Below are 24,946 nucleotides of genomic sequence, written 5' to 3'. Positions count from 1 at the left end.
ACAGGTGGGCCTGGAAGATGGCAGTGGGGTGAGGTGAAGAATAGGGGGTAGGTGGGGGCAATGGGGGGCGGTGATGGGGGACTTGGGGCGTGCGGCGCTGCAGCAATTCCCTCAGTCTCACGGCTGCGGCAGGGTGAGACACCTCTCCCCTCTGAGTCCCGGGGCTGCGGAGGGGCGAGATGCCTTCCCCCCCCACCCCAGTTCCAGGGCTGCTGCAGGGAGAGATGCCTCTCTCTCCCAGGTCAGGGGCTATGGTGGGGAGAGACGCCTCTCCCCACTCTTTCTGCAGTAGAACCACTCCGGTTTAGCTGGGTTATACAGAAGGGTAACAGGATTTGGTGCTTTGACATGTTCACACAGGCGGCCATTGCGAGAGGCTAGCCTACGGCCCTTCCCCTTGTGCCCAAGGCCCCATCCCTCCCTTTCTGCCCTCCCCCGCAGTAGCCCAGAGCACCCCCACCATGGCCCCTGGCCCCAGCACCGGGCAGCCAGGGGGCGAGACCCCAGCCCCTGGGTGTGCAGGCAGCAGTGCTCCCGGCCCCAATGCTCCGGGCAGCATGGCCCCAGCACCAGCCACCCTGACTCCCTGCAGGAGGCAGGCCAGCCAAGGCAGAGCACTCTGGGAATGCAGGAGGAGGCCTGGCCTGGGGGCGGAGCATGGGCAGGGCCATGCTAGGCTGTTTGGGAAGGTACAGCCTACCCTTGCCTACGATACCCGCCACCCATGCATGTTCAATATATCTAGATGCATAGGAAAAGATTCAATGTTGTCCTGTTCAATTACTGACAAAGCCATGATCTGATTTCCTAGCAGAAAGTGTTATAATATAATCTTGCAAATTAGAAAACTTGGGCTTTTACAATCCACATGCTCAATGGCAGTTATCTGCATAGCTCTTGTAACACAAAATGATACAAGGCCCAGTATTATTTTTTAGCAAAAAGTGATACATAATACATAGATTAGTGAGAATGAATACCTAGCCGGGTCACCTTCAGATGCAGCTTCTGCAGCTTGTTAGTAGAAGGGTACAGAAAGCTGCTTAAGTATAACCAGCAATTTAGGTTTTTTGTTTGTACTGGTGGCACACATCCGCACATTACCTCGATATTGGTGCTGCAAATAACACAGGGATGGAAAAAAATTAGAGGGAACATTGTACAAGTCTAGCTGTATTTGCGTGTGCTTCGCATTCCCCTGTGAAGCTAAGCAGTGTGGTGGAACAGTGTGTTAATGCACACCGAGATTTCAAGAGAATCCTCCAGAGATCTCTAACACAAACTTTTCTGGAGGTACTCACCAATCATCTGCCAATCGTTCCTTGGCAGAGCTGCTCTGTCCCTTCCCCCATTGTAGGAAATTTCCTGTGCCAATTGGCAATCACTGGTTGCAGGGACCAAAGCGGCACACAGGCGAGCATCATAGGGACTAGGTCTGCAGCCACATGCCTGCAGGAGATGCACCCTTGCCTACCCTCAGGAGTGAGATATCAGCGTCAATGACCCCTGCCTGTGGAAAATGGTGGCAACATTTACAATATTGTCCCTAGTTGCCTGCAGTGATTCCCTTAAAAAAAAAAAAAACCTAAACCCTTTGCCCCACCTTGAGCACGCCCCTGGACCAAACTCACCATGTTTAGGGTGTTCACCAAGCTGCGTGCTTGCCAAGGGACAATGAAAAACTGATTTGTATGTAAAAAGAGGTGTATTTTATTATAACGATTTGATGCTGTGCGTAAACTAACAATCATGGTTCGATGTAATGTTTCTTGTGCTTCTGCAGATGTGGCCTTCAGGGGAACCCCCTACACACCAGGGGAGCGCCTCCACCAGATGAGGAAGCAACCAAGGACATGCATAGAGAGGCCACCTTCCCATCCCACTTTATTTCAGGCACTTGCTGCCACCTCCTCCCTCATGCTAGGGGGCTCTGTGTCCCCCCGCCCAGACCTTCCCCCATGCCAGGGGCTCCCCCCAGACCTTCCCCCATACAAGGGGCTCTGTGTCCCCCCCAGACTTGCCCCCATACAGGGGCTCCGTCCCCCTCCCCCCATGCCAGGGGTTCTATATCCCCCCCCAGACCTTCCCCCATACAAGGGGCTCCGTCCCCCTCCCCCCATGCCAGGGGTTCTGTATCCCCCCCCAGACCTGCCCCCATGCCAGGGGCTCTAGGTGCACTCCCATGCCCCCCATTCCTCCCCACAGTACAGTGGCCCTGTCTCTTTTACTAGGGGGGAGGGGGAAGCACAGGGGGGCCGGGCCGCACAGGGGGGCGGGGCGATGACGTGACCCGGCGGGGAGCAGGGCGGGGGAGGGGCGTTGCTAAGCGCAGCCGGGCCGGACAATCGGAGTCTCGGAGCAGCAGGAAAGGAAAGGAGCCAGCCACGCCCACAGGGCGGCCTGATGACGTCAGAGCGCGCGGGTGGATGGCGTCTTCCCCGCGCCCCGAGCGGTTGGCGCTCTCGCGAGATGGGGGCCGGGCCGGGGTGAGCCGCGGAGCCGGACGCAGGGAGGTGGGGTTCGCGCGGCCCCGCTCCCCGCCCGCCCGGGACATGGCCCCGAGGAGCCGCCCCGCAGCGACCCCCGCGCCGCGCGCCGCCGACATGCGCAGGAGAGGGGCCCGCAAGCGCCTCAAGTTCCGGGCCGATGACGTCTGCTCCGAGCGGGGTGAGGGCCCCGGGTCACCCCCCCTGCCGCCCGGACGTGGCGGTGACAGCCGCCCTTCCGGCCCTCCCCGAGTCACCCCTCCGTGCCCTGCCCCGGCGGGGGCGCCCGGCCCCCCGGCCCGTGGTGGGGGCGCCCGGGCCCCCGACTCGCCGCCCCCCCCTTCCCCGTCCCGTGATGGGGGCGGCCGCCCCCCCGATTCGCCCCCCCCCCTGTTCCCCTGTCCCGAGGTGGGGGCGCAGCCGCTTGGTCACCCCAGTGTGGGTGGTGCACACAGTCCCTGGGTCCCTGACTCAGCAGGGGGTGCGCACTGTCACTGGGTCAAACCCCCTCTCTCGCTACCAATTTCAGGCCTCTTTCCCCGGGTGGTGTTAGAAGCCCCTTCTCTGTGGATCCCTCACCCCAGTTGCCAGGCAGCCCCCTCCCATTCCCTGACACCTCTCCTTTCTCTCGTCCTGCTAGTGACGGTAGCGGATTACGCCAACTCTGACCCTGCCATCGTCAAATCTGGACGCATGAAAAAAGCTGTGGCCAACGCGGTGCAGCAGGAAGGTGAGTCTGTCCAGAGATCCTGCCACCTGGGCTGTGCACTGCCCCCTCCTCTACCTCCCCCTGGCCAGTCAAATGCCTGCACCTTGCAGGGTGATACCTGCAGCCCTCTGAAAATCTGGATACTTATTTTGGTGCCTAGATGGGAGCTGAGCTTCTTTGGAAAATCTGGTCCTGAGTATTGTATTATTTGTGTTGCAGTAAAGCCTAGGAGCACCAGTCATGGATCAGGCCCCCTTGTGCGAGGTGCTGTACAAACAGAACAAAAGGACAGGGCCTGCCCCACACAGCTGGCAATGTCTACACGGAAGCTCTACAGCTGTGTCACTGCAGCATAGCCACCACCTATGCCAAAGGGCGAGGTTCTGTCTGCAGAGGTAATCCACCTCCCTGAGAGGCAGTAGCTAGGGCAATGGAAACAGTCTTCTATTCCCACAGCACTGTCTATACTGGGGTTGGGTTGGCTTAACTACGCTGCTCAGGGATGTGGGTTTTTCATACCCCTGAGCAGTGTAGTTAAGCCAACTTAATTTTCTAGTGTAGACCAGGCCTAAGTAACTTACCCAAGAGATTGCACAGGAAATCTGCGACAGAGTTGGAAATAAAACCTAGATCTACAGATTCCTTAGACTGGAAGGAATGTCTTGTGTCTGGTGTTGCAAGACCTCTACTTCTCCCTTGACTGAAGCTGAGAATATTGTATTAAGAAATTTCTAACACTTTGCCAGTTTACATCAAATTTTATACAGCTTTCCTAGTGAAAAATCCTGGGTGGGGTGGGAGTGTTTAAGCTAATGCTGCTGAAATTCCTTTCCCAAGTTAGAGGCGGTGTCTTATTTTTTTGAGGGTGTCTCTGATGTCTCTTTGATTGCTGAATCTGTCTGTCTAGCTAGCAGTTTCTCAAAGGGCTGTTGCAATCAATAGTCTATGCTACCAACATCTGCTCTTTGTTTTCATTGCCCTGAGTAGCTGAAAACCTATCTGAGACAACCTCCCATTCTTAAATGTAAATGGTCACATATGTAGAATGACCGACAATTTATTGACATTAATAAGAAAAACTAAGGACTTGTCCACATGGGGAAATTTACCAATATAATTATACCATTATAGTTATACGCTTCCAATGTAACATAAGCTAAATCACAACAATGCACTTTTATTCTGTAATAAGTGTCCACACAGGGAGCTATTCTGATACAGTAAGGCTGAAAAAATTTCCCCATGCAGACAAGCCCTAAGAGACAAGGAGCAGATAACAAAATAAAGAAATGCAGGAACATTACAACATACAGACTATAGACAGGAAAATGTGAAAGCTGACAGCACAGAGATGCATTAAATGGAAACTTCCACTCTTAAAAAAGAGCTCTATGTAGTTCATGTAGGCTAGACCCCCCTCTGAGTCCCTAGCAATCACATTTATCTTTTTTATATATAGCTTTTTTTCCCCTGCTCTCTTTTCCCTCTCCCTGTTGCTGTGAAAGATCCACACATAGTCAGAATCATTCCCCCCTCTACAAAAGAAACCATGGCACTGGCTGCATCCAAAGTGCTGTCAAATGTACAAAATAAACTGAAAAAAAGAGAGCTGTTTTCTTTCTTTTCTTTTTTTTTCAGTTAGAGTAACTTTATCTGCTACAAATACCTCTACATACAAACATTTCAGAAAGAAATGTGACTACTTTTTTAAAGTTATTGACGTCCTACTAAATGGACTGCAAGGTGAACCTTTTTACACCTGTCATAATTTCATGGTAACTGTAAGGAACAAGCACTCAGGTTTCAAGCCTCTAGTCTTCACCTGTCTCTGGACTGGGACCCACATCCCTCTCCTTCTGACCGGGGGGGTAGGCTGCAGTCACTGTGCACTCATTGGGTATTTCTACACAGCTCATAGAAGTGAGCCTCGCAGCCTGGGTCAACAGACTTGGGCTAGAGGTGAGCTCACGCTCTATAAATAGCTGTGTGGACAGTGCTTTGAAGGTGAGGCTTGGGGCAGGTTGGTTAGTTTGTAGAGGAGTTGTAGTAACCTTCTTCCCATGAAGTTGAATGCAATCCCTGGTCCACCATGGTAAATAGAACATTCATAAATTTAATATAATATGGTCTTCAGATACTGCATGTGGTTGCAATGCCTGTCACAACCACTGTCTAAACAGCAGAGGAAGTAAACTCAAATGTATATCTGGTAATTTGTTCTTCCAACCAGTCCCTTTTTATATTTGAGAGACTCTCCCCTTCCCATCCCAAGTGATCCCTTCCAAAAACTCCCTCTTTGAGTGACAGCTCCCCAGGCATGATCTGTCTCACATGCACATCTTTTGTGCTGTAAGACAGCACAATCTCCTTTCTCTCTGTCTCCCCTTCCTGTTAGGATTTAAACAGCATCCCTTACTTGGGTCCTGGTGGATTACTCTGACAGTTCCATATCATCTTCCCTTAGTGACAGTACATCCTGTCTGTTGTCATACAGGAAAATAGAACATGAATTCAGGCCTTGTAGAGATGAGGCATGGTCCTTGCAAAACTGAAAATGGCAGAAAGAGGTCCACAGGGCAAGAAAGTCTGTCATATGCAGAAGATCAGTTAGATCTGTCAGAGGAGCAGGTGGATTCATTCATAACTCCCTATCACTCTAGTTATGCCATTGGGATTGTTACCAAGCATCCACTCTTACGACATCAGAAGAAATATCCTTTCTTTTATATTAGCAAAGATTGCTCATATAGATGCCTCTCAAACAACTGCAGCCAGCCCTCGTAGACCCTAACCAGCTCATGCTACTTCTCATAGTGTACTTAGTATGTGTGTGTAATCTATTTCTTCTGGTTCTAGTAAAATCCCTCTGTGGTTTGGAAGCCTCACGTGTTCCTGCTGAGGAAGTGCTCTCAGTGACTGGGGAATCCTGTGACAGTAGCGATGAAATGGATGCTAAGGAAAGCACCAATGAGAGAACTGCCTCTAGAAAAAAGAAAAGCAAGAGGCACAAAGGTATGACTCCTTCACTCACCCAGTCAGCTCTGCAGGGTCCTTGCTGGGATCGTCTTCTGCGTTTGCCAAGCTAGTGACTGCTATTTACAGATCAGCAATGTGTCTCTTCAAAGAGTTCAATGAAGTGTTTGTGCATGCACTTGTGTGCACAAACGCTTAACCAAAGGAATGCTAGGTAGGAAACGTGGTTCATCTCCCCTTTCTTATTGAAGGTGGATTGTTGCAGTTGATTGAATCATGTCTAATTGGTTGATTTCGACCACGTATGTGCTGCAGATAAAAACTTTCCTGAAACACTATATAAAATCCTACAGTTATGCCACATGAAAGGAGACCTGCAAAGAGAGAAACTTTGTGCCTTATTTATTATTTTGATGTCTCAGGAGAGCACTTCCCCCCCTTTAAAGAAAAATAAAGGGTGGCGATTGCTGAATTGTTTGTATAAAGTATCAGGTATTACCTGTTCTTGTGGGAGGATTCCTTGAATGACTAGAGAACAGGAGTGAGAGCTCTGAAAGCTGGTATAGGGTGTTGTATCTTTCACGCAGAGCTTATCTTCCAGTTGTTTATTAAGAATGTGAGTTAAATAGTCTGTTAACAAAAACAGACTTAAACAGTTGGGCTAAAAATTGCTGCCCTTCTCACTTGCACAGATTCCATTCTCATGCCTCTTGGGATGTTCTCCTAGCTCTGAGAAGTATTCCAGCAAAACAAGAAGCCCAGACTGTGTACTGCTAATGTAAAAAGCAAGCCAAAACCACTTTTGCCTTGGTGGAAGAGTTGGAAGCACAAGCCCAATTTCTTCCCTTTTTGGATATCACCTGTCATCCTGCAAACATGAAAGCGTTCAAGAAATGCAAAAGATAGGGATTCCATTAGCATCATTAACTCTGCAACTTTTGCTGTTGTTACTTATTTAGCAGTTTAAGCAATAATTGAAAATCTATAAATGGGCATTGTGGGGAGATTAATGTTCATATTAAGAACATAAGAATGGCCATACTGGGTCAGATCAAAGGTCCATGTAGCCCAGTATCCTGTCTTCCGACTGTGGCCAATGCCCGGTGCCCCAGAGGGAATGAACAAAACAGGTAGTCATCAAGGGATCCATTTCCTGTCGCTCATTCCCAACTTCTGGCAAACAGAGGCTAGGGACACCATCCTTGCAAGCGCAGTTATACCCAGAAAAGTGACTGTAAACTGACACAACCTTCTAGCAGGCTAGCCCCAGTGTGTATTGGAATTAGTCGTGTTGATTTGTCGTTACAGTTAAAATGTAACTTTTTTTTAGTTGCTGTTAGCCTTACAGAATTAACACTGCTCAGGCTCATTCATCTTCAGCAGAGCTATCAACTAAGTTTGATTATCAGGTCCAGCCTCATTGTCTTCAAATTACGATTTCAATTACATCTGTGAAACCCCATGGAAGACACAGAATTGCATATCTGTAACTGAGAGCAGCATTTGCTCTGCATAATCCTTATTGCTGGCAACAATCATGGAATATCAGGGTTGGAAGGGACCTCGGGAGGTCATCTAATCCACCCCCCTGCTCAAGGCAGGGCCAATCCCCAGTTAGATTTTTGCCCCAGATCCCTAAATGGCCCCCTCAAAGATTGAACTCAGGGCCCTGGGTTTAGCAGGCCAATGCATGAGCCTGAAAGAACACAGCTTGACTCTCAGATTTGAGCCTGAGTTTGTGAGGCTAGCAGTTCATTAAAGATGTTAGGGTGTCTTTTTATGGGGTCAACTGAGCAAATTTGGAGCAAAGGACCCAGAGTTGTGTTTTTTAGTCACTTCTGAATAAAGCTGTGTTTCAGCAATTCTATTTTGTGCAGCTCAGTAGGATGTAAGTTGTACCACAGTGCAGATAAGCTATATAGCTGCTATCAGGGTGGATTTGATTTAAATCACTAGACAGGAAGACTCCATTTAATCATGGATTCCTACATAAAAGTGCATTCTTATTGGTTGTTATAACCTTAATACATATTCTTCACAACTCAGAGATAGATGAGACCTAAACTGGGTCTCTCTTACGGCCTGCTGCCATTACAGGTTTTCCTTTCTAGTGAGAGAATGGTATGGTAGCTCTCAAATCAATGAAGGCTACACTCAGAGAGACCTCAAGACTTCAGGAATATGCTGCTCTAACAGTTTCACTTTTGTTTCTACTGCCTGTCCCTCCCTTCTCACATTTATCTCCAGACTTCTTCTCCTTGTCCAGATCTATTCTTCCCCCAACAAGCTTCTATTTATTGAACTTTTTGAAACTTTGCACTTTGAGAGGTAAGGGATTGACTCTGTGCACACAAATTTGCAGAGGGACAATAGGGTTGAGGTCTGTTATTTCTAACCTCTATATATTATATTATTTATTTAAAAACACTTTTTCTGTTAACAAGCATGTTATCTCTGGAGACACAAATCCCCAGTTTGAGAACTGCAAAACTAAGCATCTCTGATGGTATCTTCTAGACTGAGCACTGAGTCCCATTGGGTAGATAGAAAGGTTAACCTAAATAATCTATACAGAAGCCCCTGGAACCCCATAAAACTGGGCCCCTAATCCATGAACTATTGGAACTCATTTACAAAACTTTTCTTAAACATTACATGAATATATTCTCATACTATAGAATTAGAATTTATAATCCCTATTCCATGATGAGATATCTTTGAGCTATAATGTTTCTTAATTAAAACTATCTTTAGATAGGTTTTTCCTCAAAAAGAATTTTATCAAAAAAATCCGATTTAAATAAAGAAAATCCAATTTTTATTTATTTTAAATCATTGATTTTTATCCATCCTGGCTGCAATGCTGTGGATACAGGATTATGCAGCTTCACAGTGCAATGGTTAATATCCTAGTTGAAATTCAAACAGAATTTAATTGCATGTAGTTGAGAGGAAAATTGTATGTTTTTATAAAGTAACTTTTAGTTAATTTTAAAGAAATTGACTTATGTGGTCCTTTCCATCTGAGAATCTCAAAGCATTTTACAAATAATAATGAATTTAGCTTCACAGCAGTCCTGTAAGATAAGAAACAGTTCCCCATTTTAGAGATGGCAAAATTGAGGCCAAGAGAGTTTCCAGGAGAAGAGGACTGGCACAATGGTCAGGGCGATACTCCAGGACTTGGGAGACGTGCGTTTAGTTTTTTGCTCTGCTTCAGACTTTCTGTGTGACCTTGGGCAAGTCACTTTTTAGTTTCTCTCTCTGTCTGTACAATGGGTGAGGCTGTGTAAAAAAAAAAAAAAAAAAAAAAAATATCCTGGGCTGTGATCTTGTTGCAGAAACCACAACTTTTAACACAGTTTTTTAAAGTAGCTGCAAATTTGAATGGTGTCGCTAACCCATGCGCCAGGTCACATCATCACTCAAATTTGGTCCAGCCACTCCTCCATCATGCTTGCCTTTGGGAGCCAAGTGGGACAACCAGTGTATCTTATATGTTGCTGCCCTGCTTTGGAAGGTAGGCTGCATGCCTTGGAAAAACGTGCTGGCAATATTCCGGATAGGTAACTGCAACTTTAACGAAGTGTGGCAGCAACTTTTGAACCAAAAAATGCAAACCGCTTTCCACAGCCTTAACAATGAGAATAGGCGCACCTCCCTGCGTCACCAGGGGTGAGTGAGGATAAATATCTTAAAGATTGTGGGGCGCTCAGTATTTTAGCCTACAGAGGACCTGAATTTCCAAGGTAAACAAAGCAGTTTTTTACAATGCTCCTTTACTGTCATAAAGAAGAAAAAACATGCCGAAGCCCAAAGTGACATAAGTCAATAGAAGAGCCAAGATCGCCTGGACTTTCAGACATGAGTTTTAATCGCAAGACTATCATTCCTCCCCAACTTCTATCCCTCTTTGAGGATTAGCCACAGATTAGGTTTGAAATCTTTGGGCCCCAGACAGCCCCAACCTAACAGGGCGTGCATCCAGGGTGGATTGATCTACATCGTGATTTAAATCAGCAGGTGGGAGAAGCCTGGATGGATGGATGGATGGATGGATGCTTGTTTTAAATCATTGCTTTTAATCATGTTTTGCATTTGTACTTTTTAGTTCTTTTCCTAAAGAAAGGTTAATGCTTACTAGTTGATAGACATTAAAACAAGTTCATTTGCAACTAAATACAGCCTTTACACTAAATTTGGTGCTTCTTTTTGCTAACCGGGAAGATGCACTATATCTATACAGATTCATTTTAACAAATATATAGCGTAACTTATGTTTATTCTGATTCTTAATTTTTACATTTATCATGGTAGAAAATGGTGACTGATTCCTTTCTAATTTACTGGATGATGATTAAAAAGGTTATCAAAACATTTTACATTTAAAACTCGTTTATTAAACAAAGGAAGTATAGTGTAGTTAATGAATTGAACAGATTTTCTGATCGCCATGTCCTTCAAGATTTTAGAGCTAGTAGATCATATCCTCTCACACCTAGTTTTTATTCGTAGAGGGGAAGACGAAAACAAGCTTTCCAGCTTTTTCAACTTCCGAACCAGTGTCACAACTTTGAATGAACTAATAATTGAACTGAACTAGTTGAATAAACTGAAATTAAGAAAATACTCTTTCTGGACCTGCAAAAAGGCTACTGCAATGTCAAAAGCTGGCTTAGCCTTTGTTTGCCAGAAGCTGGGAATGAGCAACGGGGGATGGATTACTTGATGATTACCTGTTCTGTTCATTCCCTCTGGGGCACCTGGCATTGGCCACTGTTGGAAGACCAGATACTGGGCTAGATGGACTTTTGGTCTGACCCAACATGGCCGTTCTTATATTCTTCTTTTCTTATGTTAACAAACTTTGCTTCCAGGTGCTCAGCCAGTGACTTGACATTCTTTAAAACTTGGTAGCAAATATGTACTGCTTAATATTTTTTGTGTAAATTTAAATAATTTTAACATATTTTAAAAAGTTTAGGCCTTAACACAGGTTGTCAATTTCAAATTTAATTTTAAATAGGATAATTTAAAAAAAAAAAACACCTGTATTTAATTTAATTTTAAAAATTCTATTTGGGGATTTAAAAAAAAAAATCATCAGTTTTTACCTACCCTTATTACATCCAAATGAAAGTTCTCTCCCACAGTTCTCAATGCTGAGTAAGGCCTGTAGAATCTATTGAGATATCCGTGTCCCAAAAGGTATCTTAACTTTTAAAACTTGAGCAAAATCCAACAGCATTGATAGTATTAGATTGTTGAAAAAATATATGTGCTTTGTGCACAGGTATTTCTAGGTGCATTTGGAATTAAACAAGTATGTGAAACTTTAGTCTAGTGGAACAGTTTTGAGAGCTCCGTGTGAGTGGAAATGGGTTGTTAATGACTAGAGAAGCCTTCCTGGAAGTGTTTGCTTTCCTGACAGCTGTAATTGAAATGTAGATAAAACAAAGCACCTTTTAAAGGTGGGTTACACAAGAAATAATGACAGTCAAAAAGGGAAACTTTAAACTAGGCAACTCCCACCTTTTCATGTTCTCTGTATGTGTATATGTATCTCCTTACTATATGTTCCATTCTATGCATCCGATGAAGTGGGCTGTAGCCCACAAAAGCTTATGCTCAAATAAATTTGTTAGTCTCTAAGGTGCCACAAGTACTCCTGTTCTTTTTAATGACTAATACGTTTCTTTCTCTCTTTCTACATTTTGTTGATGCTGATAGTGAAATCCCAACGGTCCCCTAAAGCACCAGTGGGGCCTATGGGTGGGTCTACACTTAAAAAGCTGCAGCGATGCAGCTGCGCCGCTGTAGCGCTTTAGTGAAGATGCTGCCAAGCTGATGGGAGAGCTTCTCCTGTTGCCATAGGTGCTCCATGTCTGTGAGAAGTTCCCCCGTCAACATAGCGCTGTCTACGCCCGGGGTTAGATTAGCATAACGGTGTCACGCAGGGGTGTGGCTTTATCATACCCCTGAACAAGGTAGTTATACCCTACAGAGTGTAAAGTCTAGACCTGGCCTTAGTGTGTAAAAATGGTCCATCCTCAAACACTTGTTTCCAAGTCTTTTGGGAAGGTTAGTGTTGTATGAGATTTGGTGTAACAGATACCAGCGCTCCATAATGCTGCTCTGATGCCTCTTATAAAGAAAGAACTGACCCAAAGGGAGCGGCAGTCTCTATGGGGTAACAATATTTTGGAGTTCAGGTGCCTCTAGCCTTAAGTTTCTTCATGATGAGCTACTGTAAACGAGCGTATGGACTGAGCCCGTCTTTGGCTAATGTGGCCTCTGTGCTGTCCCACAGCCACCTCATTTACAGAGTGTGTGTGTTAATGGCAGGTCGTGCAGCACTTGCAGAATAGTGCTCAACGGAGAGGAGCCAATCAGCTCAATTTGCATGCCTTAAGGTTTATAATGTAGGAGCTGTGTTACATAATGTGTGTTTGCTATGCTTAGAAAACCCTGATGAGGCTGTTGGAGAGGATTATCCCATTGACATCTGGCTGTTGCTGGCCTCCTACATACGTCCAGAAGATACAGTGAAGTTTTCTCTGATTTGCAAAAAAGCCTGGACTGTCACTTGCACTGCTGCCTTTTGGACCAGACTCTACAGAAGGTGCGACCACAAAGAGTTTGTAAACATACGCTTCAGTATTTGTGGGTGTCCATCAGTGTCGGACCAGAATTTGCTACAGAGCTGTTAATAGGGACCTATCTCCTCATTGGGTCAGTCATGCTAGATGTTGGGACATGGTTCTTTTCTAATGTGGTTGCAGCATGTTTGCCTTTGAAATCTTTGCCATTCTATAACTGGTGGTGATTGGCATCCTGTATCCTAGTCTGGGCTGTTTCTATTAAATGTTGGTTTGGAGAACTTTAAGTAGTATTTCTTAAGAGATTTGCTTCCTATCCGGTCTGTTTCACAGCCTGAAAATAACCACTATTTTGTAATCTTCCTGTATGTCTAATGTTTAATAATGTGGTGAGCTCTAATTGTCAAGGCCTAAACACTCAAAAGAATGTCGTGCCCATAAGAGTACGTCTTGTGTGCAAAGCTCTCACAAAATGCTTACAGGAAAGTAATGGCATTGCCTCATTTTGAAGGCTTAATTTTTGGGTGATGTTTTGCCTCTTAGTCTCAGGCATTCCTCGGGGTGATCTGCCCATAAATTAACAAGGGGCAGGACTTAATGAAAATAAAGGCATTGTATCGGACTGTGCCGGGTTTTAGGGGCAACCAGGAAGATGATAGAAGTGGGAGATGGTGCAGAAGAGGAGGAGGGAATAGATGAAGAGCATATAGGTGTCAGCTCACTATGCAAAAGTTCAAGCTTCTTCCTCTGGTCACATCCTTGACTCTCCTTTTTCACTGGGAAGACTGACATTTATTCCTATTATTAAGCATATATATCAGACAAAATCAGCGTTCTTTTCCTATTTGTACTCTTGCCTGTTTTCTGTTTTGCTTCTCAACCTCTTTGTACTCTGTGCCACACACTAAAGATACTAGAGACCTTGCTAAGTCTCACTCACAGCTTTGGCACATCGTGGTGCGAAGACCTTTTGAGACTGGCAGGCCATCTAATGCAGAAACAGTATGGCGCCCTTGCAGAATCTGAAGATGGCTGCAGGTCTCCAGACACCAGCTATATATGGAGGGGCAATGTGACTGCCAAGAGATGTCAGTGGGTGATGTGGTATAAAAGCAGAGTTTGACCCCTTTGTTCAGTCACCTTCTTTAACACTTATTTTGTAGCTCCCTGAGATTTACCTGAAATCCAGTACAGTTATGGCTTTTCAAGGGGTGTTGGGTTTGTCCCTGTTTCCTTTAGGCACTACACTCTGGATGCGTACCTGCCTCTCCGTTTACGGCCAGAATCGATGGAAAGGCTGCACTGCCTCCGTGCGTGTGTCATCCGTTCGTTATACCACATGTATGAACCTTTTGCTTCTCGTGTCTCCAGGAATCCGGCTGTTCCAGAGACTACCCCCAGCACTTTAAAGAATTCCAACGTAAGTAGTAGTGTTTGGGGAAGTGAACTACCACCTGTGTTCAGCTGGTACACTCTCTCTGCTTTTTGTTATTCCCCTTTCAGAGAAATAAATCTGATTCAGATGGACCCTAGTGAAATAAATGCACTGGATCAGTGATATACATAGGAAGAGTCTGACTTCTGAAGTTTTATCAATTACCTGTGTTTGTATAGCCCCTAGCACAATGGGGTCCTGGTGTGTAGCTCCTAAGCACTCCAGTAATACAAATTAGGAAAATGTCATTTTACAGTGATGGAAGCTCTGTCACTGACACAATCCACAATTGTCCCCTTCCCTCCTGTACACAACCCAGGTTCCAAAAGGAGTTTGAGCTAGGTAGGCATTTTTGTCTACTACTTGCACTGTTGTAACTATATTATTTTGGAATGTTTCTTCTGGGTCAGTGGCAGAGGATCACAAATGCCACTGACAGCCTCTAAAAGGAGAGTCCTTTCACACCGCGCTCCTGCAGACCATCACCTTTGGTTTCTCTGAAGGGGGGAGTGTCATGAGGTGGGGAGCTAGCGTGCGAAGCAAGTGCCTGCTTTGGGGTGTGGCTGTGAAGCTGGGGAGAAATGGTCTGCTGTGTCATTGGGCAAAACCAAACTGCAGTCCTTGCTTGGAGCATTTGTGTATCTAGCCCTCTTTAGTCACTGTTTATCATTAACCCCTCGTTCTGTCTGTTTCTAGCCTGGCTTTAATTTACTATTGGCTGACACGTGGCAAGCCAGCTTGGTTTTTGGTCTCAAGGGGAGGGGTTTTGGTTGGACACTATACCATTGATACTCAGACTGAGGCTTGGGAGCCGAGCCACAGGTGGCTCTTTAATGTGTCTCTTGCAGCACATGATGTTAAAAAACTGTATCATTTAATTATTAACCAATCAGGATGCTTTTACTGTGTTATTAACCAATTGTCGAATACCCGCAGTCATTTTGCTGTGAGAGTAAATAAAACAATGAATTCCCACGACTGTGGCTTTTTGGGGTAATGTTGATGGGTGATTTGGCTCCTGAACCCCTGAGATCTGAGTATCACTGCTCTATGCAAACTACAACAAATCCATTTCTTTGCTGTGCGACATCTCTGCTGCTTCTGTCCTTCCCCACGTGAAGACACAGCTAAAGTGGCAAGTTGACCTGAGATAAGACTGAGAACAGTGAGCAGCAACAGGTAGGTTGTGCTGCAGATCAGGATTAAGATGCATTTACAGCCTTTTGTGCACAAGGCCTCTGCACCTGTTTGCTCCCTGACCTAATAGGGAATATCACATTCAGGCAATGCCTTCCTTAAAAAGAAGGGAAAAAACCTGCAGTTCCACTAACCTCCTGTTATAGTCTCAGTCCCTCTGAATCTAACCACCCGTCAGAGCAGTCTGTAACCCCATCCATCTATTGGTCTGATTAGTAGACCCCCCTCCTCCCGCAGTGGAAGGGTCAGTGTCTGGGATTCATTCACGTTCACATCATAACGGCTTTGGTGCCCACTCCTGGTGCTTCTACCATACTAATAGTTTTGTAAAGATTCCTTGCGTGTAATACTTTTTTATTACCATTCACTTAAAAAAGGAAATTAAATGACGATAAGCCTTTGTTAGAATAACAGTAGAGGTCTGACTTCAATCCATCGAAGCATACAAATGCCCTTGTACGTCTGGACTCCAGACTGTGTCCTCTTTGTTCCATGCGCTGCAATGCCTAGGCGCAGTGGTGTCCATTGAATGGGACCTTACATTGCCTCTGCGATTCCTTGCTTTCATGGGTTTTGGTTAGACCCCTAGGGGTCTGTTAACACTGATGGGAGATGCTCGTGTAAACTGTGCATGCAGCGAAGGGAGACTCAGACCCCTATATTACTGAATCCAGCTTTTCCTCTTTAATTTCCTTTCTTCTTTCCCTAGCGTAGCTTGTGTGGGACACTGGAGCCGTTGTGGTGTCAGCAGAAGTGTTTGCCCTTTAAAGACACCCCCATTATTTTTGGTGGAGCAGCAGGCCATACGGTGCACGTCTGAAGGGCAGGACGGCTGACACGCGGATGACATCCTCTGCCCCTTAGGAGGTACTTACCGTTTTGTGCTTAACTACTTGCCATGATCACATGAGCTGTTAGATGAAGCTGTGTCTGTAAGGGCGCGCGCTGGCTCTGGGTCTCTAGACGTACACACACTGGCTCTGATCAAACTGGCATGCTAAAATAGAGTGGTCGTGTCATCGTGTGGCAGGAGGGACTAACCGCCCGAGTGTAACCCAGTCAGAAGTGGTAGGAAGGTACTTGGACAGCTAGCCTAAGCTCCCCCCATGGCCACGCTATTATTTTCAGCATGTTAACTTAATTCCAGCGAGTGCATGTAGGTCCGCCCACCCTGGGAATTACATCTCCAGCTGCAGTGTAGATGTACTCAGAAGGTGAACGGCAAACTCAACTGCAAATGGAATTAAGCCCAGCAGTATCTGCTGCATGCCCCCCGCTAAGCACGATCCAGGGAGCAGTCAGTATTGTAATCGGTTAGAACTGTTTGCTGCCGCTGCTGCCTGGTGGGGGAGATCGTTTAGCCCATGCTCCTGAGCTTAACTGCTCTTCAGCTTTGTGCTTCACCTCTAGGGGATTCACCACTGCAGAGATCCTTCCAGCACTCCTGCCTGTGACTATGATTTAGAAGTGAAGTGAAAGGCCTTGTATCACTGCAAAGCCCCACAGTAGGAGTGACCCAGGCTTGGTGCTAAGAGGGGTTACATGAGTCCCTCACCCCAACTAGAATTAAATTGCATTAAAAAGGTGCAGTTTGCATCAGCCCTTGTTCTCTTTTTTTTCCATCCATGAAAGCAATTAGTGCTGGTGCGGCCTCTCAGATTTGACAGTGTTAGTGACTGCAGCTAGCAGGTACAGCATTGGCAGATCAGTTTCCCCACATTGACCCAGAAGAGGCCTTAACTCTGACCCAGAGAGACCATCTCTGGGTGAGAGGGGAGTTTTCTCTATGACGCATGCCATTCTTTCCCTTCCTGCTGAGGCTGTTAGCAGGCCCACTTCAGGTCAGTTGTTATGGAAGGTATCTCTTGTGATGTGGACACTTACTCTCTGGCAACTGGACTGAGATTTGCCAGGCTCTCTCCTTATTGGCTACTGAATGGCTGTCAGATGACTGCAACTTCCAGTCACTGTCAGCTTATCGATATGATATTGGGCTCTATTTAACCTCCCCCCTCACCTGAATACAGTAGTTCTGCTAAGACTCTCCTATTTCATGGAGCATTGCATGCCAGGACATAGAATCTCACAGCTGTAAGGCTGTATAAAGGTGTGGCAGTCAGAGATTACACTATAGAATACCTGAGAGACCTTTGCCAGCAGATCCAGGCTTTGGTTGCCTCTGGCATTGAGGCATCGGACCCCATGTATTCATCCACCTTTAGAAAAGAAGCAATGTTCTGAGCCACTAGTTGAACTGTACAGACAAAGCTTTGCTTTGTGATTTTGAAATACTAGGACGTTGCCTAATGGAGGGGAGTGTGACCTCTGGGTGCGCCTCCTCTCTCCCTCCCACCCCCACCCCCTGCGCTTTTTCAGCTCTGTCCAGTCGCTTTTAACATTTGCCTCTCTTTGATTTCTCCTTCCCTGATCTGCTGTTTGCTTTCCCTCACTCCTGCTCTGTTCTGAGTGTGAGCTGAATGCATACATTGACCTGAGATTTTATCAATTTAATTTGGCTATTCCATGTAGTATGTAGAGGAGCAAAGTCCATTCTGCTTTCCTCTTCTATGTGGAATGGGTGAGCGGAACAGAGGAAGCACTGCTAGAGCCCAAGTCCTGTGTCACCCTCTGGTATAGCGAGGTTGCCACCTTCTGACTGACAAATGGAAAATGCCAGGTATGCATTAATGTTTGCAGTGTAGTTGTAGCTGTGTCGGTCCCTGGATATTGGAGAGAAGGTGGGTGGTCCAGTAAAAGAGATTACTTCACCCACCTTGTCTCTCAGGTATGCATTAATGTAACTAATGGGACCAGACTGCTGCCATCTCTTCAGCTGCTCCTGTGGTTTGTAGTTTGAGCTCTCTTTGCCTGTGTTGAAATTCACTAAAAATGAAATAATTAACTCTACTACTGTATTTCCCCCCCCCCCCCCCCATATCAGTGTTTGCTTTTCTGGTGCAGAAAGATTGAAGGGAACAGACGAGAACCTATGTGGGAATTTAACTTCAAATTCAAAAAACAGGTATGAAAGCTAACCACTTGCCATTGAAATGTCAGGGCGGTAAGGTTTTGAAGCCATAATGATTTTTCTTCCAGAGTTGTTATTGATGGGCGCAGTAGATCATATTGCCAAATGCAGAGGTGGGCAGGTAAGGCACTTGTGGAGCTGCTGAGTAGGAAAACTAGAGCAGGAGGCAATTCTTACTGCTTTAAAACAGGCCAACGTTTTCAGTCTTGAGTGTCTAAAGGATTAGATCCCTATGTCCATATTTAGGCTGCTGATTGCCTGCCCCTAACCGAACGTGCTGAGTATCTATAGCTCCAAATACCTTCAGTGGGGAGTTGCGATGACTCGGCTCCTCTGAAAAGCCAGTCACTTTGATTTAGTGGCCTACGGTTAGGGACCCAAGTTTGAAATGTGTTGAATTATGTGTCTTTTCTCTCTTCACACGGAAAGCCTTTCCAAAGCTAACCAACCCTTTTATCAGGGGGTGACAGTAATCTTTGTGAAACCCTCCTTTAACCAGACTCAGGATAAATGTATAATACAGAGCACCCTATCAGGATCTTCAGAGTCTGTCTTCAAAGAGACAGTCTTGCAAACCCTCCATCCCAGGGTTTTCATTGAACATGGAACCCTTTTGCCCGAACAGTTGGGCGTTAGGCAGGAATCTGCTGCTGAGCCAGGATGGTCTCTAGACATGAAGTGAAATTTCTGGTTGGCTTCAGTTTAGTTGAATGAACCGGTCTGTCTCGTTCTGTCAAGCCTCCCAGATTGAAGAGTAACTGTTGCAAAGGTCTTCAGCCACCTGTTCAGTATGAGGATGTTCACACAAATCCTGATCAGGACTGCTGTCTGCTGCAAATCACCACCCTCAACTTCATCTTCCTGCCGGTAGTCATGGGTATGATATTTACCTTGGTAAGTGTTAAGAAATCTGCACGTAAGCACCATAAAAATGTGCTAAGAAAATGGTCTGGTCATTACCGCTTGTCTGTAAATCTTGCTGCACCAGCAGACTAATTAATATGCATTTCCCTAGTGCATTGGGGCCATCACTCAAGGATCTCTTCAGTTTAATTTCTGCAAGTCACTAAACTCTCTGATGGTTGGTGTAGATTCATGGCACCAGCCCTCGAGGCCCAACTAGAAGGGACTGTTTGTCAGCTGTCTTCAACGAAATTGCTCCATTCCTGGGGGAAGGAAGGATGAGGATTTGTATTCTCATCGTGCCTAGGAGTCTTAGTCAGCAGCACCTAAAATACCCTAGATAACTTATGGGTATTAAAGGTAGAATTGGAAAATAGTGTCCAAGTTCTCTCACCTTTGCACTTCCGTAAGATCAAAGCTCCAAATAACATTTATTTCAACTTTAGAAGAGAGTTGGTTGATCTTTCAGATTTTGATGATGTCTTTCTGGTATCTTTTTTGTGAAAAGCATACTTTTTGGAGGCCCTCACCTTTTTTAAATTATTTGAAAATATAAGTTTAAATGTAAAACACCGCAAAGAAAATGTTTGTCCAATAAGAATTAGGGATCAGCATTCACAGTAGTAGATAGTATTTGAAGAGAAATTAGGTACTACTTCCAGAAAATGCCTAGATGTCTATTAAGGAAATTGCCAATTTTCTTCCCTGCAGTTCACAATAAACGTGAGCACTGACATGAGACATCACAGAGTGAGGTTGGTGTTCCAGGATTCTCCTGTCCGGAACGGCAAGAAGCCCCGACTTGACCAAGGAGTACAAGTTATCCTGGACCCTGTGCACAGTGTACGTCTCTTGGATTGGTGGCACCCGCAGTACCCCTTTTCTCTGAAAGCTTAGCATGCTCCTACTGCATCTGTGAGTAGCCATGTCAGGCAGAAGAGAATGTCTAGGAACTGGGAAATCCTGTTTTTATTTCCTGAATAAATTCTCCAATCTCCTTACAAATGAGTGAAGCTGCAATGCCAGTCTCTGTATATAATTTCCAGCCAGTAATGAGCAGAATCGAGTGTAAATGGAAATGATTTGTAAACACATTTCTATGTAAAGTTCACATTTTATGATTTGAAAGGAGCACCATGAAACTGTTCATTTAAAATCCTTTTGGTGTTAACGAAAGTCGTCCTGTGTTCTGTTGCGCAAAGGAAGTGGAAAGCATGCTTCCAGATCCAATGTGGTCAGAGATTTTCAGACCAAGTGTCAATGAAATCAGTGTGTGTCTTACTGTAGCGTGATCAAACTCAAATGCAGCAGTATTATCCTACACTGATGCAGCAAGTGGAATAGCAGTGACAATCACTAGTCATGCTTCAATCTCTTATCTGCATGAGCACAATAAAGGCATAAATGATCAAGCAAAGAGATTGCCTTTACAGCTCACATTTAAATTAAATGTGTGTGGTGATAAGGCAAAGAAACACTTACAAAAGTTCGTATCCTGATGCTCTCTTTAAGAAAGAGAATCTAAAACACACATAATGGAAAGGCTCTTGTGGCATGTGGGAACTAAACAAAAACTAACCGCATGAGTTAATAAGTGCTCAGACTTCAGGCATTAGAAGAGTAAGATTGTCTGTGAGCTAAGCTAACAGTGTTTGGAGCTAGTGACTGGGGGAAAGCTATTAGGAGCAAAGAGGAAGCATCCAGTTCTCAGCGGACAAATTAACTACCTGGGAAAAATAAACCCAACCCTTCTGGCTCTACTTGGTGGTGTGAGAGGGCTAAGCAGGGTACTGTGTCTACTTCAGCATATCTGGAGTTGCAGCACCACAATACCCAGAATAGATGGGGGCATGAGTTTTATGCAGAACCGTGGGGAAGTATCGTGCATCTTATGACAGGAAGAAGAGCTTCATAATTCCACCTAAAATCCTCTGATTTTGAGCCTCAAGGGATTTGAGATAATAGCTTCCCTGGCCCTGCAGACCATAGGGGCAGTTGAATCTCAGCACAAAGTACATCTGCATGAGGGAGTGTGACTGGGGCTGAGTGCAGGGTGAGTTGATGCCCTGAAGTAACTACTGATGGAAACCGGGTGTTCTGCTTTGCAGCTTATCAGTGGAGGTGAGCCCAGTTAACTTATCGGTCCTGTTTCAACCCAAATCTTGTATTGTGCAGGGTAGAGGCAAGAAGTATGTGATCCACAGTGAATGCAACAGCCTGTCCTTGAAGGAAGCTGCTGGGATAGAGCAAATGGGATAGGTTTAAAAAAAAAAAGAGGGGCGGATTTTCCCTTCCCAATTTGAATCCAGTATGTAAATACCCAAACGGGTGTACATGTCTTGTGTAGCTGTACCAGTGCTGGTGTTTGTCTTGCACAATAGTCACTTAAATCACCACAGATAGCTTATCTGTCCCAAGCACATTTCTGTGCCAGATTCACTCTTGTATTGCATCCCCCATTAGATTCTATTTGTGGCAAAACCTCAAATGTTCCCTTTTCACCTTTCCTGTGTGTCTATATTAAGAAGATAACGGGCAAGTTGTTTTCAAACCATAATGCTCTGCTCAGTATTTTGGTTCCACCTTAGATGGACAATTACCCTGTTCATTTGTAGTGGAAACTGTCAGTTCATGAAATATACCATGATGGCCAGTTGCATTCCTATGGTCGTGGCTCTAAGCTTTACCTCAGTAGTTTTTCTTCAACTGATTGCACATGTGCATTCCGCTCTTGGTGTGTATGCGCCCTGCGCACACTCACATTTCCCTCAGTGGTACTCGGGCTCTCAAGCTTCCCCAACTTTGCTCTCACACCCCACTGTGTGCTGGTATAAAGGACCCAGCAGCCCCAAAGCCCCATTCGGTTCCTTCTTACCATCCGTGACAGTCGCTGGAATTGCTTGGCTTGGCTTGCCTTAGCAGATACTCTGTGTACAGCTCATTGTAAATTTCTTGTAAATAGTTAACCAGTTTTATAGTTACTTAGGGTTAGTTATTAGGTACTATCTGTGGCACTTTTCTTTTTCAGTTCCCAGATCTGGGGTTTCCAGTTTTCAGTACCGAGCAATGCCTCAGTCACCGGGCTTCATGCCCTGCGTCTCTTTTCTAGGCCGATCCCCACAAGCAACCCACCCTCACGCTGCTTAACGTGTTTGGGGGAAGCTTGTGTTTGGGGTCGTTGCTAATATTGCAAAGACTCTAAGCCAAGGACTAAAAAAGACTGAAGACAGGCTGAACTTTTTGCTTATGAATGCAGCCCTGAGACTCCCTTAAAAACCGAGTCATCCTGACTCAGCACTAAGGGCTTCAGTTAGGAGTGCACCTCCTCTGCTGCCTAAGACCCAGCACGGCTCACCCTCTCCAGTGCCTAAGAAGAGTCTCTAGACACCCCGAGGGAGGAAGATCACCGACACCTAAATTTAATAAGCATGTGGAATCTAAAATCCACGCACTCCTCTTCTCAGATGGCGCCACGATGGGCACCATTCACTCCAGCACTGAGGCAGGCACCATTGAGTCCAGGGCCCCAAGTGGCACCTACATCTGCAGTACTGCAGCAACCCGAGATTGTCTCAATACCAACCACGCTGAAGGCATTTGCAGCCGCGAGAGATCTGCTGAGCCTGCTGGTGCTGGTATCCCTGGCAGTGCAGGATACTGCGTTCCCAGTACCAGCAGACAGAGGGGCACCGGTGTTGTTGGTGCTGTGACAACCTCCTGTGCTTTAGACTTCATGCCCATCAGTACTGTTGAAGGAGAAGCCTGTGATGTTGGCTGCTCTACGCTTTTCGCCGACTCGGTGCTGTTCTCCGACACCCTCAGCAGCTGCCCCCTTGGTGTGCACAGGGTGACTCATCCTCCTGAATTGGAGATTGGTGCCTATGATTCCCAGCGTCGGAGCCAGTCATGCTACTCTTCCCCTTCCTCCCCCCTGGGTAGTTACGATCCAGGTTGCCTCAAGATCCTTCAGGTGGAGTGGGATTGGGTATGTCATTGGGGCCGGCCACTGGTCCAGTGGCCCTTTTGGAACCCATAGGGTTCCCCCCTGTTTCTCGCTCCTGCACAAGACGTTCCTGCTCTGTGTCGTCAGAGAGGTGTGGGGAGACTATTCGCCAGGCACTACCCGTTCCTGATTCCAGTATTGAGCAGGAGCCGCCTGCTGGACAGCTAACGGAGAAGGGGCAGCCGCAACCTGTGCTGGCTTCGTGCTCTTCCTCTCCTGACTGGTAGTTTCTTCAGGAGGCATCTCACCCGCTCCTGATGATGATGATAGAGCTCACCGAGAAATGCCACCAGTTTTGTTCCCTACAAGGTCACAGTCCAGGTTCCATCATGGACGCTTTCCTGCTAACCTGGTCGAATAAGCTCTGCTACACTTTTCCTCCAATTCCAGTCCTACATCGAGTGTTGGCAAAGCTCAAACGGGACCATGCCCGGGCCCAGCATGGCCTTGGCAGCACTGGTTCTCCATTCTGCTGGATCTGTCAATGGAGTCTCTGATATTGCTTCCTTTGGACCCACGTGTAATTTCACAGGTTCCTGGTCAGCTGCTCCATCCAAACCTGCGGGTTCTTTGTCTAACAGCCTGGAGGCTCCCTGGCTAAATCCTAGAGAGGAGTCTTGCTCGGCTCAAGTTCAGGATGTCTTGTTAAATAGTAGTAAGCCCTCCGTCAGGTCTACTTACGTGTCGAAGTGTGAGCCTGTGTGCACAGAGACTCCAATCCCTTCACTGCTTTGTGACTTAGGGTACATCTACACTTACCTCCGGGTCCGACGGCAGGCAATCGATGTTCTGGGATCGATCCCGGAAGTGCTCGCCGTCGACGCCGGTACTCCAGCTCAGCGAGTGGAGTACGCGGCATCGACGGGGGAGCCTTCCTGCCGCGTCTGGATCCGCGGTAAGTTCGGACTAAGGTACTTCGAATTCAGCTACGTTATTAACGTAGCTGAATTTGCGTACCTTAGTCCGAAGTGGGGGGGTAGTGTGGACCAGGCCTTAAGAGACACCGAGTGGAATGCCCATGTGAAATCACTTAAAGAAGAAAAAAACAGTTACTAACCTCCCATAACCGTTGTTCTATGAGGTGTGTTGCTCATGTTCCTTCTACGACCCGCCCTCCTTTGTTTTGGAGTTGTCCAGCAAGAAGGAACTGACAGAGCTCTGGGCCAGTGGGGCCCTTTAGACTGGCACACGGTGGTGTGCCATGGCAGAGGACACTTGAGCTGCCCCGGCAGGTACCCCTGAGAGAAAATTTCCGAGTGTACGCAGGGCACCTGCGCACTGAGAGTGGAATGCACATGTGCAACACATCTCAAAGAACAACAGTCAGAAGGCTAGTAACTGTGACAATGGAGCCTCACTCTGACCCGTCATCAAATCGCATCTAGGCTTGGCAGAATTGGATTCTTTTTTTTTTTAATGTTGGCAATTAATATAGATTTTTAAGCTTTTTTTTCCCTCAGTTTTTAACTATTTAATTTTCACAATTGTGGGAAATTAATGGGGAGTTGAATTAGGGCAGTCCCCACAGCAGGGCTGCAGGGGCCTCCCTGCCCGACCGAGGGGCCCAAGATACTCAGTCGCAGAGTGGAAGGGAGGCTGCGGTCCTCGCCTGG

At 46.2% G+C, this 24,946-nt stretch overlaps 1 protein-coding gene across 3 annotated transcripts; it reads left to right on the top strand.

Moving 5' to 3' along the window:
• Positions 1–2,426: 2,426 nt before the first annotated feature.
• On the top strand, positions 2,427–20,495 carry TMEM183A (transmembrane protein 183A). Of its 3 annotated transcripts, XM_065403077.1 has the most exons (8): positions 2,427–2,667; positions 3,127–3,216; positions 6,052–6,207; positions 12,631–12,790; positions 14,007–14,187; positions 18,341–18,421; positions 19,166–19,321; positions 20,042–20,495. In XM_065403077.1, exons 1-8 carry the CDS (start codon positions 2,427–2,429, stop codon positions 20,225–20,227), a joined length of 1,251 nt encoding a protein of 416 aa, XP_065259149.1. In that variant the 3' UTR covers positions 20,228–20,495. The 3 variants fall into 3 exon arrangements, with proteins under 3 accessions (XP_065259149.1, XP_065259150.1, XP_065259151.1); XM_065403078.1 differs by lacking the exons at positions 19,166–19,321; positions 20,042–20,495 and adding an exon at positions 16,109–16,266; XM_065403079.1 differs by lacking the exons at positions 2,427–2,667; positions 3,127–3,216 and adding an exon at positions 3,565–3,590.
• Positions 20,496–24,946: the final 4,451 nt, after the last annotated feature.

The sequence above is a fragment of the Emys orbicularis genome, chromosome 4 (assembly GCF_028017835.1).
Source record: "Emys orbicularis isolate rEmyOrb1 chromosome 4, rEmyOrb1.hap1, whole genome shotgun sequence".
NCBI classification, from domain to species: Eukaryota; Metazoa; Chordata; order Testudines; family Emydidae; genus Emys; species Emys orbicularis.
The sequence above is the reverse complement of the archived record's forward strand: the minus strand, read 5'-3'. Positions and strand labels throughout refer to the sequence as shown.

What these genes read in the sequence shown, in the direction of transcription:
- TMEM183A (XM_065403077.1), top strand. Translation starts at nt 2,427, where the DNA reads ATGGCGTCTTCCCCGCGCCCCGAGCGGTTGGCGCTCTCGCGAGATGGG. An exon ending in CAACGCGGTGCAGCAGGAAG is followed by an intron (nt 3,217 to 6,051) that starts GTGAGTCTGTCC and finishes TTCTGGTTCTAG; the next exon opens with TAAAATCCCTCTGTGGTTTG. An exon ending in GAAAAGCAAGAGGCACAAAG is followed by an intron (nt 6,208 to 12,630) that starts GTATGACTCCTT and finishes TGCTATGCTTAG; the next exon opens with AAAACCCTGATGAGGCTGTT.